We start from the raw sequence: 23570 nt of genomic DNA, 5'->3' as shown, positions 1-23570 counted from the left end.
TAACCAACTCTGTAAGCATACGCATGTACATAGCTGACACGAACTTGCAGAACAGCCCTAGAAGAAACGAGTTAGTACAAGTTCAGCACTCATCTGACAAGGCCTAGCACGTACTAGTTTTCTGTCCAATTCTGTTGTTTAAACTTTAGATGTGGTATTAATACAACACCAGAGTTCCCTTTAGGTTATGAAAAAGCATGTGCTCTGGCGTACAGACTACCATATTCTGCACTAGGAAGCACGTGTTGCAGGGGCACGCTGTTTTTAAAATCTTACAAAGAAATTGCAACAGTATTCACTAAGGCCATACAGCAAGCTTACCTTCTTTTTCACGACCATCTTGCCTTTTATTATTTTATTGCCTTTAATTGCACATAACACAGAGCTACACTCAAACTGTTCTTTCCTGCTTCTACCGCAGTCATCGTAGATTTTACCCTTTTGTGAAGGGGTTAATGCCTTGAAGGGATATGATGTAATAACAGCTGCTGAAATCCCACAGCAAGAGTCAGAGGTGACCAGTCCAGCAGTACCAAGCTGTTAGGAAAAGCTGACAAGTAGCAGGGGGAATGTAAAGCAAACCGATCGTGTAGCCGGTATTTAGAATGGACCAGCGTATGAACAGCAAGGACTTTCCTTGGAATTGTGACAAACTTGTACGGCCAGCAACTGGTTTACATTTTGAAGAGGGTATTTTTCTTTTGCTTGTGGGTTTGGTTGGTTTTTTTTTAATGAGAAAGCTAGAGCTACTACAAAAAACAAAGTGTAATTAGGTGCAACACAGTATGCAACAAACACATCAGATCAAAGTAATGCAAGCTCTGTAGTCTCCCTCCATCAGTGGCCAACAGCAAATACATAACGTAAAGTGTAAAAGAAAACCTACTCCAATGCTTCCCTAGGCTCTTTCATCTTCATTGGATTTGCCACCAGCAGACTCTAAACCAGAGGCAGGATTCAAAGCTTTTTCTTCTACTAACTTGCTTTGTGTTTTTTTAAGTCACATTTTCGGTAATATCTACAGTGCTCTGTGGTACCAAATTTGACAGCTTAACAATACTGCAAGTTAACTACTATGTCCTTTCACTCCGAGTATGCCACCTGCTCCTTTCATTCTCCTTGCCATCCTTATTAATAGGTAAAGACTCTATTCACCTTCCCTACGTCACTGACAATTTTATCAAATTCTATTGTATTCTTTCTTTTCCTGAAGCAGTCATCTTCCAGTAGAGGAGACTTAGACTAAATATGAAGAGAAGTACTTTGAAGTCCTGGTCTCCTCATTTTAACAGGATATCATAGGGAGAAGTGTGAGAACTATGATCACACAGAACTGAAGACTCAAAACCAACAGAAAGTTATAGAATGGCATATTTTCTGTTTTATTCTCTATTTCTGTTCTAATTTTTCACACCTGTTTTGCTTTACTGAATGCCACTAAGCACTGAGCTGACATTTTCCAAGAATCATAAGAGCTCTAAGATCATCCTTCTGTAGTATTAACTAGCACAGAGCCCATCACTGGAAATGTAAATTAGGAATGTTCTCTCTCCAAGTAATTGCTGTGCATTTAATCAGCACCGAATTTCACGTGCCATTTTAGTTGCCCACTAATATTAAGTCCTTTTCCAACAATGAACAATTAACAGTTTAAACAGAGAAAACAAGACTTGAAATAGACATAGTTTTGAGTTTACTTTCTGGGTAAACACAATTCTGCTTCAGGTGAGTATTTTCACCTAGCTTTCACTTTTACTAGCTTTGAGTATTGCATTCAGCTCTGGGGCCCCAAACATGGGGCCCTTCTTAGGGTATGGACCTGTTGGAGCGAGTCCAGAGGAGGCCACAAAGATGATCGGGGGCTGGAGCACCTACCCCGTGAGGACAGGCGGAGAGTTGGGGTTGTTCAGCCTGGAGAAGAGAAGGCTCTGGGGAGACCTTATAGCGGCTTTCCAGTACTTAAAGGGGGCTTATGGGAAAGGTGGGGAGGGACCCTTGATCAAGGAGGGCAGGGATAGGATGAGGGGTAATGGTTTCAAACTGAAAGAGGGGAGATTTAGATCAGACATTAGGAAGAAGTTCTTCACTGCAAGGGTGGTGAGGCACTGGCACAGGTTGCCCAGAGAAGCTGTGGCTGCCCACTCCCTGGCAGTGCTCAAGGCCAGGTTGGATGGGGCTGGGAGCAACCTGGTCTGGTGGAAGGTGTCCCTGCCCATGGCAGGGGGTTGGACTAGATGGTCTTTAAGGTCCCTTCCAACCCAAACCATTCCAAGATTCTGCAATTCAAAGAGGCTGTTTCAAAATCAGCCTCCAGATGGAAACAGTGATGCACTCATTAAAATAGCAAAACAGCGAGTTCTTAGTCACTCCAACCTTAACAATTATTTTTTCAAACCAAATAATGTCTTGGCAATCTTTCCAGGGTAAAAATCACATCAATCCCCAGGAACAAAACCACATTCATGGTTATAACAGGTAGTTTATGAAGACCATGGGAGCAAAATTTGTAAGAAATTTCAACTAACCTTGAGATCACAAGTGGTGTTAAGCAGCAAATTCGAAGGTTTGAGGTCACGATGAAGCACATTGGCTGAATGGATATATTTTAACCCTCTCAGAATCTGGTAAAGGAAATAACAAATGTGGTCGTTGCTGAGGTGTTGAGTCTTTAAGAGCTTGTAAAGATCTGTCTCCATAAGATCTTGCACAATGTATCTGCAAGGCATCAGATGTAAGGCAGCAAAACAAATGTGGGGTCATGTTAGATATCAACATACAGTATCCGATGAAACTTCTATAACAATTTTTCTCTCTTATTTGTCTGTTTCATGACAATTATGAAACTATGTAGTTGCTTCCTGCTTCACAAGTTTTGGATCAAATCAATCCTGATATGAGATGAAACCCTTTACAGAACTGAGAGGCACCAGCATGTGGTCCTCTCAAATTAATCATCATAAACCTCTATTTCTATATTAGAGCCTGATTTTTATTGGAATTTTAATGTGATCAGATTCCTATCCTGCTTGCCAAGAAATAGACTGGGTTTTAGTTTAATGAGTAATAAACTTCTGAGACACTTTCTTCCAATTGTGTAAAGGCATGAAGGTAGAAGATCTGATAATTTCTGATCAGTCTTCTCTGCTACGTCTCCACTTCAAAGATTCAGCTGTTGTTCTCCTTTACTGTATATTTATTATGCTACATTGAACAAACAGTCCTTTGCTTTCCAAAATTAAATCCTAATACGACTTTTTTTCCTAAGATTGGAATGAAAATAAAGAAAAGGGATTCTTTTTCTGCTTTGGCAGGAATGAGTTAAGTAAAATTTTCTTCTTCCTTAATTCAATTTGGCTGCAAAACCCTTGGGGTGTAGTTCCATGATCACTTTTCTCCGAAACAGGATTTTGTAAAAACACACTACTATTGCCATTTCAGTTGGGCGTTCCCATCCTCTCTTCTGGGTATTCAGATTGGATCACACAACTGGGACATCTTTTTACAGGCAGCACACACTTAAGTTAGTCAAAACAGCCACAGAAATGCAACCTCAGAACCCCACATAAGACCACTCAACTCAAATAATATATCGATAATTTATGAAGCAAAACCATCTAACCTAGGTTCAATTCAGTTTCTGCCTGCATGCACTTAGGTCTTTTATTCGGCAGACATCTGCAAACACCCGCAAAACCAACCGGAGCCAATGCACATGGACCTGGGGAAGTTAAGCTGGCTGACTCTAAACTAGGCCTTGTATCTCAGATAGTCTCCCAGCGAAGATTACATCATACATTAGATACCCACATGAAGTCATAAAGCCAAGTTTCCCATGAAAGAACAATTAGTATAACAAAAAAAGCCAGATTTGCATATATTAATCAAGCATGTTGACCTGCCCATATGCAGTTTCAGACTTCTCACATATGCAGGAAGCACTGCAAAACTGGGAGTCGTGTTCAGCTTTATTTAATTTGGTGTCATGTCCCGTGTTGTGTGTGTCCCCCATCCCCCCCGATGTATTCATTTGATTCTTCAGAAAAAGTTTAGACAATTATAGCAGAGTCTGGCCACTTTATTTTCTCCTCAATGAGCAAATACACTTTTAGGAGTAAGTGACTAAACTAAATCATCTCTACAATGTTGAGTTCTCTGCCTCGGAAGATAGAAATTAACGTAATTTTTCTTTTCCCAGAAAAGAACAAACAAAACAAGAGTTCACCTGCATATCAAACTATGTATCCACAAACCGATCAAACACTATGAACTTCCTGTTCTATTTACAATAATAGAAGCCAACTTTTATTCAAATTTAGTAAGGAAGAGGATGAAAAAGAAGAAATAATCAGAACAGAAACGGTGGCAATCATCGCTAACTAGTAAAACTTTTAAAGGATACACATCTTTCATTTGTTCAATAGTCGGAGCTCTGATAATATCATTTATTCCAATAATGTTCTCATGCCTGAAGCGCAGTAGGATCTTAATCTCTCTCAGAGTTCTCTGGCAGTATGTCTGATGCTCAAAAGGACTGATTTTCTTTATAGCAACTCGAACTTTGTTGACATTATCATAGGCAGAACTAGAAGAGAATCAGTAACATTAGTTATAAGGAATATTAAATTCATTCAATTCAGAAAGCAAGAATGCAAATTCAACTGAATACAGGGGCAGTGCACTTGTTTTAAATTTATTTTTATGAAATGAAGAGAGGCGACAGAAGCACGTATCTTTTAGTGTGACGAACAAAATATTGTTGTTCTACCAGCACCCTATTTGGGTACCTACAAGTCACTTAGCTGTCCCAACTGACAAGTCTGCTGATTCTCAGGTACCTGTAAAGAAAGAAGCATTTATCCTCTTTATCAGCCTATGGAACAAACAAGTTTGAGTCTTTTTCTATATGCTGTAATCAAGAAGAAGTTTTAGAGAAAAAGTTCATCTTGAGCTAACCCATTCACTTTGGGGCGCAGAAAAGCCTTCAGAAATCTTCTTTCAAGCAGGAGAATTCCACATCCTATGTCTAACTCCTGCAAGTAATCCCAATTGTCACAACCTTTTACTCCTCCTCCAAGCTACACTGTTGGCACCTCCACGAAGAACAGATGTGGAAGAACAAACAGGATGGAGAATTTGTGACACCACCTCTCCAAGTTCAATTCCAAAGATAACAGAGTTCAAGAAGAGAAAGAATGCACCCAACTACACACACGAAGTGAAAGCAAGCAGCAGTACATTGAGGTAATATGGTGACTGTGACCCATGTTAGTGAACACGCTGGCTGCTACATTGACAGTACTGTCATTTCAGAAGCTCAGAGCAGCATTCCTAGCTATGCCAATAAAGCAGTCTTGGTATTTCTGTTCAAAGTGCCTGTGCGTTTATGAATAATCTCACAGCCTGAGACTAATAAAAAGGCCCAGTAAGACATACATAATTTTATAAAATTTGGACTCAGGTTATTATTTAGTAAAAATGTTACGATTCCTTACAAATTTTACAGTGTTTTCTGTGGTCTTGCTTATACGAAGAACAAAGCATCTCATTATAATAATTTCTCTTTGCATTAAAAGTATATGGTAACGTAATTAATTAGAATTTACATGTGTGTATGATTCTTGTTCCTTTTAGAACTTTTTTGCTCACTACTGCATTGTTTGGAAATTAAAAAATAATCAAGCCTACATTTAAACATTTCTGTTAGTCTCAACTATCTCATGCAAAAAACAAACATATCAGCCAATTGGCTAATGTAAAGCCATTACATTCCATCAATTTTCTGTAATGGAGTCCCAGAACATTCTTTGCAACTCTCTTAATTTGCCTTATTCTGCTGAGATGCCCAGGTACGTGGTGATCAAGTAAAGTAGAATGAAACAGGAAAATCCAATTAGAAAAGGAGACCTAAAAGGAATTCAAATGCCTGGCCACGTCAAGATTGTTCTACCACTAGGCAGATTTATGGTGCAACAAGGTGGTTTTGAGACAGTGCTGCTACCACTGTATGCAGAAGTGTTTAACATTTCTCACTTTCATTATTAAATTACATAGAATTTGTGCCACCAGTAAGATCTTCATGCAGCTCATGCATATGGAGTGACATCCTTTTTGCATGATTTTTCCACAGCATCACTTTGACCTGTCTGCATCTGTACCTCCGGTCTATAACCACAGACAGACCACACCATTTGTTTGCCTCTAGAAACACTGAACTCAAATGCTCCACACGGTGCTTTGAAATTCCACATGCTAAGCAAGTATTCGTTGCAACTGTTGCTATTACATATGTATAGATAACACATTAGCAGTTCCTAAGTCCCAAAATAGATAACAACAAAGTGCCATAAGTGGAACTTGGCATAGCCTTCAAGAGCACTTCGTCTACGATAATTTTCTTAGTTCATCACCTGCAGTGTTTAAAATATACCAGTAAGGTAAGTCACTAGCAGAAAACAAAACTAGAAATAATTCTGAAGCATGAACAACCTGCATTTGGCAAAGAAATGAAGGAATCCTATGGGCCATTTTATCGTAGGCAAAGAAGCCTCCTACCTCCTCCTTTGTACTGAATTAAGCATTTTTTTTTTTCTCCCACAATGCAGAATCTTACTTCCTTTCAAAGTACTGGACAGCAGCAGCTATGCAGAGCAGAAAAGGGAAAAATGCTAACTTGCCAGTTGATGGTGCTTAGATAAAAGCTCCTAATCTCTCACAATATTTGATAAATCTCTAAGTTACTGCTTCTCAAGCAAAGGTTGGTTACTGATGAAAAATATGCATCTTTCATTGTACAGATTCAATGAACTTGAATCCATCGATCAAATATACCAATATTTCCGCTCTTGTAGCTGTTACACTTACAGTTCTTGAAGCATTTTCTTAGCAGAAGGTTTATGCTGTTATTTAAAAAAGGATGGGCAATTTTGCCCAAAATTTCGTTCCAACTATAAACCACATGATTCAGTGCAGAAAAAACCTGACTACTTGCAGTAAAGATGCAATCAGTTTCCTCTCCAGCGTACATTCTTACAGTCATTTTTCTGTTTGTACCAGAAGATCTCACCACACTAATGTAGCTAGGCATGCATTGCTGTTACCGCTGCAAAGCCTCAGCTAAGGAGAGCAAAACCGAAATACTACCTCGTTGAAACATTAAAAGGGACACCGGATTTATTTCTGTTGCTGCACTTTGTGAAATATGAGCTTTTCTGTAACTCGATTAAACGTATGAAAGATTATCTTAATTCCTATGAGCAAGAAGTTTATCAAACAAGTAGTTAGGTACCCTTGAGCATAATGTTTTAAATATCATGCATAACACAGCTACACAGAGAATCTGTATTACACAGTTAACACCATTCCGCATTCACAGAGTCACAGCCCTCAAAGCAAATACGGCTTTGAGTAAACTCTGTGACCCTTCACAAAACAGTGCTTTCTTCAATTTGACACCAGCTATAGAAAACTGTAAAAGCTGCATATTAGACTGAACTTCAGGAGAACTGAAGAGTCGTGTGTTCTCTCATGCACATACGCTACAATCAGACACCTGTTGGGCCTATGAAACCATATAGCAGTACCTATTGCACTACTTAGGAAACACCGTAAACTAACACAACTGGGTCTTTTGTAGGTCAGACTGAACCATTTCCCAAAGCTTTCTCTGCTCCTCACAATCTCCATCCAACCGCCACCTGCCATCAACACCAAATTTACCCGCTACCCTCCAGAACTCTGCTGAAGAAATATGCTGCTCACACACGGTGTCTGTCCATCGTGTTCGCAAATGAAACAACCATAAAAAGTGCAAATCCAAACCCCAATGTATTAACTCACTGCAGTGAATATAACAGCTTATCACTTAACACAGGATTCCTCTTGCTTAGCCTTGGCTAGAATTAGAGATCTAATTTTACAACTAATAATCACCTGTGCTCCCCCTACAGTCCGAAAAGGAATAGCTCCACATACACCTCCCATCCACCACCCAGCACATCCTAAATTTAGATTATTTGCATTCTGGAAGCGCTGTCCCAGTGTGCACAGTCTAACCTAGTTGTCTAGACTGTCGGCTTCTACTAAATCTCACAACAACTGTTTACATTTTCACTGCAGCAGTTAAGTGGGACTCTTTGTAAAGACAAGAGCCTTCTGTTACCTACCTTTTTCCAGAGAAGATAAAAATCTGTAAAGTGGGAATAACAGTTTACATACTAACAACTTTTAGAGTGCTAATTTATAGCTTTTCGCTTCTAATCATTAACCACGTGTACTAATCACTGCACGCAGAACTTTCCCTTTAACAGCCTGTGTGTTACGCACATTATGATTAATCTAGTTACTGACACTTTAAATATTCAGAAAGAAGGATTTATTTCCACCCCAATGATGTGCAGCTTCACAAGCTGATGTAACCATTCCACTGTGAGTGCTATTTATCTGTAATGTGACAAATTTAAATATAGATTTTGCAACTGCCCAACTCTAGTATACACAGCAATATTCCTATTTCAAGCTGTGGTTACTATGCTGTAACAACCTGCAATAGCACTATTATTTAGATACTTCTAAGACACCATACGAAAATCAATACAAGCCCTAGCAGTACAGTTTATAAATCCTAATATTAAGTATCTTGTAAATATAGAACAAAGTTTTGACTAAGTAAAACATCTTGCACAGCTGTACAAAATAAACAAATGAGCATTTATAACCCAAGGAGTTGCACCACACAACTTTTAGAGCCAGTATTTTATCCTTCTACTGCTCCAGTAGCAACTTCCTTTTTAAAAACAAGTCCAGGGTGGGGCCACTTCCAAATGCAGCGACCAGAAAGTCACCGTGCACCGCAGTATCTGCACAGCCTGCAGAGACCAGCACACTGACTGCTCAGAGGAACCTCTGACACAGAGCCCCTCTCCCATTACCTCCTTCTCCAGGAAGGAAAGCTTTTCACCAGACAGATCGGGACAAGTGCCAAAGCTTAGCTCCTTCTACCCACAATGGCTGTTGCATGTTCTTCCATCCATTTCTATTCTTCACAGGTTTCATTTCGGAGCAGAACTGGAACAAGTGAGAGCATGCTGCAGCTGCCGGGAGGAAAGGAGCCAGCTCCTGGCAATGGTTGCATCCCACAGAGGGCTGTTTCTTCATATAACCATTGAAAAACAACTGCCTACTCGGTCGGCACCCCCATCCTCAGTACGCTCCTCTGCCACGCTGCCTGAAGGCTCACCCCATCATGGGATATTCTTCCAACACTTCGAGGATTATTCACCTTATGGCTGTTTTACAGGCTGCTCTCGGCATACACATACATACACATAAAAACACACATTGCTACTGGCAAACATCCTAATTACAACTCTAAATAAAAGACTGACTCGAAGTTTAAAAGGGATGTTTTATCAGTAGCTTTTGTTGCTGTGGAAACAAGATTCCAAGGGCATATCCAGGGATAAGAATATTGCTGAAATATTGAATAATTCTGCTTGCAACCAGGAGAGGAAAGGCAGAAATAATTCCCAGCAAGCAAGCTGATCTATGAAGATCTTTAATCTTTTCATTCAGCCTACATTTAGCTCAAATCACGGACATCTCTACAACATGTTGACATTTATCACGTTACAATGCAAATAGCTTAAAATTATTTTTAAGACTGCTATAAGTAAAATAATGCAGTATTACAATAGCAGACTGCTCCTACAGTTTTTTAGGGTGGGGGAAGGTGGTGTTAGGGGTGCAGATTTGTAGAGGGGGCTTTATTTTTCTGTTTGTTGGGGGATTTCTTTTACAATCAGATATTAACCCTTTCAGATTCTTCAGAAAAATTAGTTTCTGATTCTAGATGATTAAAATACAGGGAGCAGCTACAGTGTATTTATCTTTTACCAAAGAGAAAAGACAGGAAAAGGGATAAAAGTAGTCAAAAACAGTTTCACATCTGAGGACACCCAGTAATGTGTCATTTCTGTACAGTTGAATATACTTTTTGTCCCCAACTGTAAACACCTACATTTACTAGAAATGTTACTTTGTTCCATTTATTCATAATATTTTTGGAGACAAGTAAGTATATTATTCATTAGACTCTTTTTTATTAGCATTAACTTACAGAATCAGCACCTGGTTTTAAAAGGAATAGGTGCCTGTTCATATCAAGATCTATTTGCCTTGTTTTAACAGGCCTCAGTTTAGGAAAAGACAACCCATGTCTTGCTTAGAGTTTTCTTTTTGATTTATCAGCTTTCTCGAGAAGAGGATCTTAGTAACACATTTCCCAGGCTACTCAGCTGTGAATTCAGGAATAAACTATAGAAACAAGTGCATCTTAATAACCTTCTACTTTTCTCCATTAACAATTCACTTTTACAGACCAAGTCCTACCATGTAGGAAAGTATGTACTAATCCATGAAAACGGAGAGCTACCTAAATACTAGATTCTTAAAAAACAAAACAAAACACAACTCAGCCTTTAGGCTCTAGTTGCTTTTCAAGCTACAAAAAGTTTACAATAACTTTAAAAACACGAGCACCGCACACCTTTTCATCCTACTTGGAGGGATAAAAGTCAAGTAAGTTGTAACTCAGCACTCTTGAACTACCTGTTGGTATGCTACAGACACTCCCCATCAATCACAGAAAGACAGCTGTATGGATTGTCTTCTCTCTTTGGGAAACATGCATAAGCAGTAATAGCTTATAATGAAAGAAGAGGCCAAAAAACTTGAATTCAAAATTAAGATACTTCAGAGTAAGCTTGGATACAAGAATTACATACTGAATTGCCAAAAGTTTGAGCAGTTAAGAAATGGAAGTCCTCTCTCATTATCCATCCGATTGCTGAATTCTCCACCATTGGTCGAGTATGTCAGAAAACCACCTCAAGTTATAAGCTACAGGATGACCTCAGATTTATCTTCTGTTTTTGTTGAGGAAAGAAACATGCACTGCTGTGACACACAGCTGCCTGCAGACAATGAAACTCACTGACAATTTCTGCCCATTTTCTTGCACCTCATGCTACAAAAATGGCAGCAGAGGAAGACTGAGCAACAAGAGAACATTAAAATAACTAGGCAGTAGATGTGATCCAATTTGCAGTAGTATTAATCTAGCTCTACCTGAAAATTCCTAATTGAATGCTATTTGAAAATCTTGGGTTTGTTTTGGAGTCATTTTGGGTTTTTAAAGCAGTTTTTCATTTGTCAGAATTCTAGTATCAGTGGATAGATTATTGCTTTGGGGCTAAGAAAATACAACTCCCGTTTCTAAACCTTTTCTCATGACCCCTCTGCAAAGCAACTGTTATACTTTACAAACTTCTAATGAGTTTATCCATATTCCTAATCCTTTTTGTCTGTTGCTCATCACCAAATCATCACTGCTATGGTTTTGTTTTGGTTTTATTATAGAAGATACACAAACAAAAATAGTTTGTTTAGGTATAAAATGGATTTTTTTTCTTTTGCAACAAGGGGGAAAATAAATATAATTTCTAAATCAGTGTCCTTTCTTTTATCACAAATCCATAGTAAGGTGCCCAAGTAATCACTGCAGACTGCTCTATCATGCTTTTAGTTAACCTCTAAGCTTACTGGGTCAAAATGTAACTGCACTACCTTCACCTTTACCACCTACTTTTTCAGTCGTCTTTCTAATATTAAATGTTTCTGGTACAATTATGACAACTCTTTCCTCCCATGATAAAAGTGCATAATTACTCATAAGTGCTTTACTTTTCTGCAGTACATGATCTGCTACAGGTTATTGTCCTTCATGGCACAAATTCTTAAGGCATTTTTGTAACCTCCTATAAGATAATTGTTTTCATATATCTACTCAAAGAATTCTAATAGGTTACAAAGGTAAAATTTTATTTTTCAGAATTTGAAAAGCAGGATCTCATTAATTCAGACGAAAGATGAATTAGACGAAAGACAAATCTGATGAAAGTGGAACCTTCCAAATTACAATTTTAAACTATTTACTATGCACATAATAATGACTTAACAGTTTAATTCCTTAGATCACTCCTAGTATTTGGAAAACAAATAGCTAGTTGTGCAAAATGGAGTCTGTTAAATAAATTACTTTCGCCAGAAGCTCAGTCAATTCATAATCCTGGGTGTGGCAAACCAGATGATTTCTGTTTTGTTAGCACCTACTAAGCAGAACTACGAGAAGTGGCAACTCTAGAACTACACCTTAACATTTGTATTAGAAAATTAGCTAATTCACTCAAGGTTCTGTATTGTTTGACTAAAGATGTTATTTAGCTTCGTGGTGTTTTGATCAATCTTAGTTGTTCGGAAAAAAAAAAAAATTCACTTCTCTCCATCTCTTCTAATACATATTTTTCTTTCTATACCTTTAGCTGTGAAGCACTGTGACTTCATCATATATGCCTACTCTATTTTATGCCACTCCAGTTCAAGTTGGTTTTCAGAAAATAGACAACTCTTAAATCTTGGTATTTCATCTATTTCTTGACTTCCCACTCATCCTCCCCATTTTAGAGGTTTATAGGTTCTCTGCTGCCAGTATTTCCTTTGATAGCATCTATGCCAAATTTAACATTTAGGCAAACTTCACTTTTATGTTTAAAGGTCCTTTGGCTGTCTCAAAACAAACCTCTCATTCCAAAAGCACCCGTTGCTTTTGATAAGATATTATTATATTAAATATCACCATCTTTCTTCTCTATATATAAAATTAAAGACAGTTCCTGTGGGAATCAATATCAGGGTAAAACTGTAAGAGCTCAACAACATTCGAGACAACCTACAGGCTCAGTGAATTAAAAGGAGGGGCTGTGGTTCACTCTCCTTTTTGTGCCTGACAACCCTGCCCCTTTCTCACTTTCTTGGCTGGAGTGGCGGCTTTCTTTGTGCCAGTTCAGAGAACTGAAGCAGGTCAAAGTCAAAGCAGCTTACAAACAGGAACAGTGAAGAAGTCTTTACCTGCATATTCCTGTTCTCTTCCTGTGTCAGCACTAGCACTCCCAGGGCTTTGCGTCAGTCACATCAACTTACCACCTTTAAATTTTATTTTTTAGGAAGTAACTTTTCAGCTAAGTCAGTTTTCCAACACAGCTAACTACAGCAGTGCCAGCACCAGCACAAGAGTAGAGGAAGGAATGACATGACCCGAGGCACGGAAGGAAAGGCTGCCCCTTTCGAAGCAGCACAGCCCAAGATCGGCACAAGTCAGTCATGGAAACCACAGCTGAAGCGCCTAGGCCCGACTGTCACGAGAGCTACAGCTCCACACATGAGCCAGGGAAGTGCTGACTTCCTCCTCTTGTGCTTATGGCTTCTCAAGAGGCAACAAAAAGCCACCAAGACAGCGATGGCAGGTCAGCTACATACTCAATGTTACTCCAGAGCCTAGAAAACAACCACCAAGTCCCGCCTAGCAGCAAAGCAGGCACTATAAATGTGTGCTGGAAACACTTCCCCTTTCCTAGAGAGAAGGGAGAGCACTACCAGAGCGCTGAGAGTGGTAATGGTATTAACAAATCCCCCAATGTGGTTTACTCTTTTGTCTAATAAGGTTCTAATTTGACTTAGATCCCAAATACTCCTCCTAAAATCAGCTTTAAAGAAAGGAAAAAATTACAAGATCCAAACAATTACTGTATTTATCAGTAATTAGCTTATTTAATTGATTTCACTTGATACAAATCCTCAGAAGAGATAGTTCACAGCATTTCACTCCAACAGAAAATAAAGAAATAAATCACTGAACAAAATCATTCATGCATACTTAGAAGCAGAGATTTTCCTAAACCTGTAGAAACATCAGTGCAAATGAGAACTATCACAAAGCACTAGAAGAAAGCAAGCTCATTGCTGCTGTACACTCTGCCATGGTTAGTTCAGTGTTCCACTTGCAAAACAAAACAAAAAAGCCAAACCACCAGCACCGAGTGTGCACCTCACCACTATCAGAAGTTATCAGTATCTGTTTACAAGGCATTTTAGGCATATTTTTCCACCTTTTTAAGAAGACATGCCAGCAGTAAACCCTAGCCCCTCAACATATTAACAGTTTGGTGTTCAGACAGGGTACCCGCATTAAGACACGTTGGCTACTGTAACTAAAAGGAAAATATTTCACAATTACAAAACACTCAGAAAAATCCAATGTAAAAGTCAGCCTGAATGTCATTTGGGGTACTTTGCACCATCCAAATCCCAATAAAATTGGTAAAGTCCAGACTGAAGCAGTTTGGGGAGTATTGATCTGCAGTGCTTAAATGATTTCAAGTTTTACTCAAGACACATCAGCAATATTTGGTGCAACAAAATGCCTTCCCTCCAAACAAGCCAGAAGTAAGGTACTACAGTGACAGCTGCTAATTTTAAGAAAAACTTCAAAATGAAGTAATTGCATATTATAAACTGTAAGCTTAATTGCAAGTTGCTGGTACTTAAAACATGCCCACAACACAAATTAGTTTCTACCATGTAACAAAAACTCCCATTTGCATTCTAATCACCATAGAGCAGTTCAGTATTTTATGAAAATTCTCTTAAAATACAAAAGAACTTCCAACAGAAGAGACTGTCCCTTAACGGAACTTTTGTTGTTGTGATTTTAGGTACTGCTAAACAAGATAGATAGTAAAAACACATGCACAACTCTGCTAAAAGCTGGATTGTCACGAAGATTCTGCCCAATTCTAATAGAACAGTATTTCTATTAAAGCCTTTCTGCAAGCCATACATACACACACGCAAATCAGGATGTCACCCACCACAGAGGCAGCCGGGCCTGGAGAAGCGCCAGCAACCCTCGGGCAGCCCTTCCCAGCTCCAGGGAAAGGGGCGGAGACAGGAACGCTCTCTGAAACAGAAACCAACCCGCTGCACGTCGAGGGAGCACCAGCAACCTCGTCGTGCCAAACTATCTACCAACATCTCATCACATAACCCCATCTGAATTAATGGCATGTATTACTACTTGGATCTTATTAATCTACCCGGTCAAAGCTGATAACCAGGTAATGCATACTGGGCTTTTAATGTACCTTGAAAAAAGATGAGTTTGAGAGTAGCTGCTTTGTATACTCCAAAGTTGTAATAAAGCAAAGGAAAGTAAGCTCCCTTCTGAAAAGGAGATTCATCCACAAGCAACACAACTGTGTTTAATAACTGACGTAGCAATTAATAGACTCTAGCTTTTACATAGATAAATCACCTGAAACAAACTACACTGCTGCATTTCATAAACTACTAATTTAATTTACCTTACAACACAGTAAAAGAAATGTTATATTCTAAAATATGTTTATGGCTCCATACGCTTCATTTGAGTGATCTGGAAATCAAAATCAAATACAACTGAAATCACTTAATAAAAGGTTGTAGGGTTTGGGGTTTTTTTTTTCAGGCATTATCTGAAAAGTTCCTAAAATACCTCACTTTAAGTGCAAGTAAAGTATTTTCTAGATTACCAGAGCAACATCCAACTATTAGCACCTGCTCACAGCAATGAAGGCTAACCAGGGACCGGGCTGTGTTATTAAGTGCATAGCACCAGGTCAAGGAAAGCGATTGCTGTTGCGAGGCCACATCTGGAATACTGCACCCAGTTTTCCTCTCTCCTGGTACTGGAGCAAGTCCAGCAGAAAACTGTTAGGATGCACAGGGGGCTGAAGGACGTAACATAAAAGAAAAAAAAATGAGGAAACTGGGTTTGTATAGGCTGGGAGGGGAAAAAAGGGGGGGATGTGGAAAGCATCTAATTGCTCTTTTAACCTACATAAAGGGGGATGACAAAGAAAACGGACCCAGACTCTTCTCAGAGGTAAAAAGTACAAAGGACAAGAGGGGATCGTTGCAAGGTGTGGCAAGGGAAACTCATATTTTTAAGGGCCAAAGTTTCATTGGGCAATTGGTTTAACACTAGAACCAGAAGCTGCCCAGGAGTGATGTGGGATTTCCATCCCTGGAGATTTTGGAAATATTGAGTGGATGAGTTCAGCAACCTGATCTACTTTTGACATCAGCCCTGCTTTGAGTAGGTGGTTGGACTACAGTCCCTTTCAACCTCTATTATGCTGTGAAATATTCCACAGCAAGATGTCATAAAATATTTTTATTAAATATCAAATTGATCTGTTAGTTTCATTTCTAGATCACAGCTGAAAGCTATGACAAAGCATCAACATAAAAAGCATTAAAAAATTACTATGTTGGCGAAGTACTAGTTTTCAGCTCAAGTTGAGCTGCACACCTACTCAGCTGGTAAGTATTAACTCTTCTGTGGGCTGTAGATCCCCACTCCTAAACAAGGAGCTCACTGAACTAACAGAGCCTTGTGTCCTACAAATACATATTTCTGGTCTCAAGAGTACCAATAAATCCATCTGTGAAACTAGGGCATCTGTTATGTCTCTTTGGGGGAGTCTGACTTCTCATATGTGACCTCCTGATGCAGTTTCTTCCTCAGTGGAGCAGCATAAAGGATCTCTTCACTTTAGCAAAACACCTATTTTTAAGAAACTTGCAGAAACTTTCTATCTTTAAGACTTCTTTACCATCTGTCAAATTTGATGGAAGGTAGGCAACAGGTTCAAGAATCATACGTGGGGTACAGGAGACAGACTGGTGCAACTGCATACAGATACTGTGAACATATGAGCCTTACTTCCATAATAAATCACGCTTAAAAAAATAACACAAGTTATCTCTATCTGTTTCTGTGGGCTGGACTGTGCTATGTTAAGAAAATGTGTATTTATTTATAAAATGCAAGTGTCCCTGAGCTGCACTCTTCAACAGTTAAGCCAGTATCCATTACTTTGAGCAGACAGGAAAAGTTGATACATCTCATCTTCCATCAATCTTAAAGACAGCTCTGATTCGAACAGCGAGTACCTGCTGTCCCGTCCGCGATGCCTGCTGCCCAGCTTGCCAACCATCGCATCACAGGGGAGAGCAGGAAAAGCTCCTTTTGTGTTTCCACGTCAGGCTAAGCAAGTGCTAGAAGTCTGAGTGACTGTAGGGAAATGCCTACCTCGGCCTTCTCCCCAGAGGGAAGAAGCTGATAACTCGCCACCAATTGCATTCCCTAATTCTCTGATCCTCGCACTAAGAGGCCGTGTTAGGGTTGGGTAACTTGTGCCAGCCCCCTGGTCTGCTTATCACACAGACCAGAACATGTTAATTACCTGTACGCAACCTGTGCTCCCTAAAAGCACATATAAACAGGGACATGAATCTCTACACTTGCTCTATCATTAGAGGGTACTCTCTCCAGATCAATGCAATAGTCAACAGAAAAAAACAAAACAAACAACAAACCAACAACCTACAGGCTGTTTCTGGCCCTTGCCACTAAGCAGTCCACTCCAGATCACCAGTCTGACCCTCACAGAGGGTTGCAAATGCTACCTTTTTGTGTAATGTTGGACATTCTCAAAAGAAAATATTACATAACCACCAAACCCATCAAGTTTTTTCTTTTAATCTTTTAATATAAATATCTATGCCTTGCACATCATTGCAGCTCATTCTGTTCTGGATTTTTTTTTCCTGTTTCGAGTCTCTTTATGAATATACTTCTCAGATTTCATTTTAAGTTATGCATCCTCTAAAAGCAGTGCTGTTCCATGAGACAGTAGAAGAGAGCAGAATTTTGAAAAAACTACTGCCAAATGTTTTAAATAATCTTTGCAGTATTACTTTAACATTCATCTATTGACTACCTTAACTTCTACAGCACATCAGTAACACAAAGATGTCTCTGTAACGGCACAAACTCAGGCCAAGAAGTGCAAGATCTGAGCTTCAAGATTGGTTTCTTCCAACTGCATTCATTTTGCACCTATGCAGTTATCTGCAGCAGTGATAATATTTCACATTCACATAAGCCTAATGATAAAAAGGGCTTCCAAAAACCAGAATATCCCTATCACATTCCCATTCACCATTTCTTTCCAAAAAGATTACTTGTTTTATACTGTGAAATTCTCATACTTGCCAAATTACCACTGACCAACTGGATGAAAAACAATTCACACTGGAAATTTAAACCTCAACACCATGTTTGTACTGTGTTTCATTATGTTTAAAGCATGGCCTATTAATAGGTTGATTTTTTTTTCCCCCAAAAGGAAAAAACAAAACCACACATTTGGAGAGGAGAAGACTACCTCAAAAACCTTTCACACTTTATTGAGTCTGAAAGGCAGTTGTGAAACTTTCAGCCTTGGTCTGAAAGTCAGTCCCAGCTGACTCTGAGGTTGATAATCCCCTATCACAGAAAGAAAAGGAAAGTCACATAAAGAACTTCATGCCAAAACGCGTCGAAACAACTCTTTAGCAAAAGAGACGGGGAAGAAAAAAAAATAAACACAACATTTGCATGTATTTGGATAAATGAATTCAGAGTAACAAACATGACTGTATGACTAAATAATTGCTCAAAGCATGTCCTGCAGTCCTAGGAAGCACTGAGGATTTTGGCTAAAACTTTGTTTGCACTGTGGTCATCCCCTAGTTTCACATGTAGAAATACTGAAAACAAAAAACAGGTTAAAAAGGGACACTGACATGGATATCCACTTATTAACCGCTTCACCCCCAGCAACAAAGTCTCCAAGTAAGATGCAAGCCTGTATCAAAGCATGAACATTTTTGGCGGAGTGCAACTGGAAGACATTAAGATGGGGGTTTGCCTGATAACGTGCCTTTTCTGCTTATAAAGCTGAGAAAGTGCAACCACAACATAGCAGTAAATATACTGCTCCGTTAAGTTTATTTTTACTCAAAACCTGATTATGTTAAAAATGACTGCACTAGAGAAAACAGTCAAATGCCTTTAAGGGTTTTCAAATCCAGATGAGAGAACATTCGCGTACAATCTATTCAGTCAACATCTTCCTCTATTTCCTGTGCTGTTATTTGATGTTGTGATCAATATTTCTCAAACATTACTCTCTCTGCTGCAAAATCAAAATGGAAGACTGACCGTAACAGCACTATCCTAAGAATACTTCATTTGCCCTTTTATTAATATAATTAAGATAATTTTATTGTTTTCAACTCCTTAATCCAATAATCCAGAAACATAAGAATTAGGAAAAACAAGGAAAAGAGTGAAGGATTTTAAGAGTTAAGTCATTTGTTTTCTGTATAACAAGCCTCATGGCACAACGCACTCGTAAATAACTAGCATCTCCCAAGTCGTACACATTTGCTGTGGGGCTAAACCAAAACCATCAGAGCCTGCTTTGCTTTCCTTCGTTGAAGTGTACAAATTTAAATGGATTTTGCAGTTGCAGGAAACATCTCCATCTGCACACTCATAGCTTGCCCTCTACCCCACCCCCCAAGGGAGAAGCTCCTGCAGCTCCTCACTGCATTAGCAATCAATGCAAGATTAAGAAACATACAGTATTAAACTGCATAACCTATACGTCTGTTGATTGATAAGTAATCTTATTTAATCATAGTAGCTTGTATGTCAGGCACTACGATACATTACAGTTGCTATGACATTTAACTACAAGTGCATCCAACACTTTTCTTATCAAATACACAATATAAACTGAGACTTTGTTCCCTGTCACTTCACACCCAAGGCAGAAAAGCAATAATTAAGAGCACAACATATGAATTTAGTATTTAATTAATAATTTTAGAGTAGAAGACACAGGAGCCAAATGCACATTTCAACTGAACCAGAAATTTGGATTTTTTATTAGCAGTTTTGTATAGCATTCATAGCAGACCACAATGTATCAGAATAAGTTTTTATTTAAAAGAGAACCTGATATAGTTTTGGAGGGAAAACAGTTTCAGTATAGAACTTACTAACATACCATTTAGAGGGGCAGAAAGTGGCCCCATTTCCCCTGTATCTGCTCACTGGCATAGTGATGCCAAAAAAGGGCATCAACTGCCATCGTACTGCTTCTTGTAATCCGGAGCTGTGGTGAAATATTTTAGCTTTAATACGTTGTCTGTTAAAAACACTTTTAACACCCCGTTGATATGAACCGGACTGTGCACCACATATATCTTGGAAGTACTATTCCCAAGTACCTCCCTAAACCAGAATGCAAGTGTAAACCAGTGCAGTTAGTACCGAGATTATCTGCACCGGTTTACTTGCCCCAGCTCAGATGATAAAGCACACCATAAGAAAACACAGCCTGTACCATAAGCTACATTAACAAGTTCTGCACTGGATATATCACTGTGATTTCTAACGCTAAAACAACAACAGGGATATTTTTACCGTGTAAACAGGATTTCTGATTTACATTCTGAAGGCTCTTCCCACAGCAAAGCAGCAAGGCCACAACTCAAAACTTTGTAAGAGGCTCGTCTCCCAGCTAACTTCAGGCCTAGATGAAAGCTTCCACCCCGAAATACAAGATGACTTCATCTCAACAGGCCAGCACAATGACTGTATGCAAAAACCTATAGCTATAAAAATCTATAACATACAGCTGAAGGCTGTGAAGAGCCTTCGCTGAGAAACGCACTAGTTTACAAAAGATTAAGCATCAGAGAGAGAAATTAATGCTGACAAAGCTTTCATGAAGTCATAGCCTGTAAACCTCATTTGGTACCTCTGGTCAAAAAACATGCTGAAGAAACAGAAGCACTGTTGGAAGAAAGTTGACAAAACGATAACAAAAAAAGTTTTTCCTCTGCATCTCTGAAATTATTTCAGAAGTTGGGGGGGTTTTAACCTGTTTTACTAATAGAAGACAGAATATGAAATCCTAATTAAGGTCACTCGTCATGTCAGATTTGCAACCAGTCACCAGATACACCATCATCCAGCATCATCCCAACTCATTTAGCTTGCTAAAAAAACCCATCTCCCACTCTTAATCCGATTAGCTCACATTTTCAGTATTTTGTAGTTCATTCACCTCGCTCTTTAAGGATGATACTAACCAAAGCAAGCACACACGATCGCTGTTCAGCGAGACTTAATGCAAGTCTTCACGACCCAAAATAACCAAGAGCTAGAACGGCTGAAGAGAACTTTCACCTGTACACACGCTAACTTAGACGCTAATCTGGCAGGCTATGCAGCACAGACAGCACGTCCTAAGAAAAGCCAGGTAGCGGCAGCAACTCCTGTGCACAGATTCACTTTTTTCTTTATCAACCGTGACCTCGGGGACATGCAGCCAGGTGAGCCTACGCTCGGGCACAAAGAGAAACGCGGAGCCGCTAGCAGGATTTTACCACCTTTTCCCCTTTCTGAACGTCTGCAATCACACTACAGAAACGGAGAAAATAAAGCGAGCAACCAACTCGAGGCAGAAACAAAAAACATTCAAGAAAATAAACGCAGGAGTGAAAGGAAAGGAAAGGAGGCGTTCAGCTGCACCCATCCCATCGATGGAGGCATTGGGGGGGGGGGAAGGCGGCAGCGAAGGAGGGGAAGGGTGATGCCGGAGGGACAACCCCGGGAACACGCAGGGAGAAGCAGAGCCGAGGAGAGCGAGGCAGAGATGCTTGAGCCCCGCGTCCCCCTCCCCCAAGGGCAAGGCACGGGCCTCTCCCCCCTGCAAGGGCGGGCCGGAGCCTGGGGCCGGGCCCCGGGGAGGCTGCGGCCAGGCAGGGCGGCGGGGAGGGAAAGAGGGAGCCGTGCAGGGCAAGGGCGCTGCCCCGCCGGGCTCGGCAGCCGGCACTCACCACACCATGCCGTAGGCCCCCTCGCCGATGTAGGAGAGGTTGGTGTAGCGGGGCCCCACGTCGAACACCTGGCCCCGCACCATCTCCGGGCCCCCGGCGTTGGCAGAGCCGCCCGCAGCCCCGGCCCCCGACACCGCCGCCATGTTGTCCGTGCCGGGAACCGCGGTGACTGCGTGCGGCGGGGGGGGGGGGGGGGGGGGGCGGGGGAAGGAGGGGGACGAGGAGAAGGATGCGGGAGGGAGGAAAAGAGGCGCCGCCCGCCCCGCGCCGCTCCGCCGCGCTCGGGAACACCGGCCGCTGCCGCCGGCTCCGAGGCCCCGTCAGCGCCGTCACCGCCGCGGCCGCTGTGAGGAGACGCTGCCGGCCGCGCGCGCGCGCACGCACCGACCCGGGCCGGGGGGGGGAGGGGAGGGGAGGAGGGGGTGGGGGCTCGCGCGGAGGGAGCGGCGGCGGGGCGGGGCCGGGCGGGGCGGGGAGGGGCGGGGTCAGGGGCGGGGCCGGGGACTGCGGTAACCGCAGCCGCTGGGGAGGGGGCGCGGCGGGCGAGTCACGTGGTGGGCGTGCCGGCTCTGCGGGCGCGCGGCCGCCCGGCGCCATTAGAGGCGTCAGGTGACGGCGGGCCGGGGGCAGGAAATGGAGCCGGCGCGGCCGGCCGGGCGGTGCGGGGCGCGGTGTCCCGCTCCCGGTGTCCCGCTCCCTCCGCCCGGCCTCCGCCGCCAGCCCGCCCGCCCGCTGCGGCCTCTGCGGTCGGAGGCCGCAGGACGGGCCCCGCTGGTGCGGCCTGCTGGCATCGGGCGGAGCGGGGCGGCTGCGTGGTGCTGGGCGAGGCTCGAGCTTCAGGCCGCGGGGCGTCAGCCCGCAGGAAGCCTTGAGAGCGGGGCTGGAGGCCTGGTGGCCCGCAGGCCCGGGCGCCCTGCCGCTGGTCGCTGCCGGTGCCTGCCGCAGCACACGTTAGGTGCGGCCTGCGGGCTGAGCCGCGCTCGGTGCGGGGCGGCCGGCAGTGAGTCAGCGGCAGGGAAGGAAAGGGCTTCTCTGGGGTTGGAGGCGCTGGTCTGAGACCCAGAAGGGCTGTGCGCTGTTCTTGGCCTCCGACAACCTTCTGATGTCATGCAGCACTAGGTTATTATATGCGAAAGCTGAATTACTGTAATAAGGGCAGGTTTATTTCAGACATTTCCAAACTCTACTGCATAGTTTTGCAACCTCTATTTAGCATATTATTTTAACATAGAATTATATTTTCCTGTTAGTTGTTCCCCAGATACACGTAAATAAACTCAAAGCTTTCAATGGGAGGTGAACATGCAGTTCACGATGGTTTGTATCACCCCGTGGTTGCTGCTTGCAGCAGTGTCAGCTTTTCTCTTTTCCTGCAAGGCTCAGTTTTCCTAAAATAGCTTTTGCTTGATCCAGAAGTTTGCAGAACTTATGCACAAGGATCTTAACTCTGCTTCTGAATTTTTTTTCTGCAATTCTCTAATGATGTTGCAAAAAAGTGGTAACCCCTGATCTGAAATTCTACTGCTACTTGCTTTAACTACTATCGCCACAGCTGCTTGAAATGTGCTGTATCATCTGTTCCTTTGAAAGTTTGTTCAAATACTTGCCTTTATACATCTTGGCACGCCTGTGTCTCCACGTTTGTACCCCTCCCAGTCTGTCAGAAGACCCCAGTGTGGAATCATCCAATTACCCCTTGATTATCAAGCTTTCTTCCTGTGAGTAGTTACTAATTTTGCATTCCTGTGTAACAGTGCTCAGCCAGAAGCTGTTGCATGACAATCCAGTTGCTCTCAGGTTCTCACCAGTTGTTCTTTGCCCTCTTCTTTCTTTCAACGTTTCTCTCTCAGCTCTGCTCTGTTTCTATTGACATTTTTACTATTGACATCTCTGCT

At 41.5% G+C, this 23570-nt stretch overlaps 1 protein-coding gene across 1 annotated transcript in view; it reads right to left on the bottom strand.

Moving 5' to 3' along the window:
• Positions 1 to 21818, bottom strand: part of MAPK1 (mitogen-activated protein kinase 1) — a 34357-nt gene extending 12539 nt beyond the window's left edge. Inside the window, exons 1-3 of the mRNA XM_086473922.1 lie at positions 21676 to 21818; positions 4400 to 4582; positions 2526 to 2715 (exon numbers count right to left, since the gene is read on the bottom strand). Coding sequence (XP_086330048.1) covers positions 2526 to 2715; positions 4400 to 4582; positions 21676 to 21818 — 516 coding nt within the window. The remainder of the gene's footprint in view (positions 1 to 2525; positions 2716 to 4399; positions 4583 to 21675) is intronic.
• Positions 21819 to 23570: the final 1752 nt, after the last annotated feature.

The sequence above is a fragment of the Leptosomus discolor genome, chromosome 16 (genome assembly GCF_034619465.1).
Source record: "Leptosomus discolor isolate bLepDis1 chromosome 16, bLepDis1.hap2, whole genome shotgun sequence".
NCBI classification, from domain to species: domain Eukaryota; kingdom Metazoa; phylum Chordata; class Aves; order Leptosomiformes; family Leptosomidae; genus Leptosomus; species Leptosomus discolor.
Note: the sequence above shows the minus strand (reverse complement) of the source record. Positions and strands in the feature narration are given on the sequence as shown.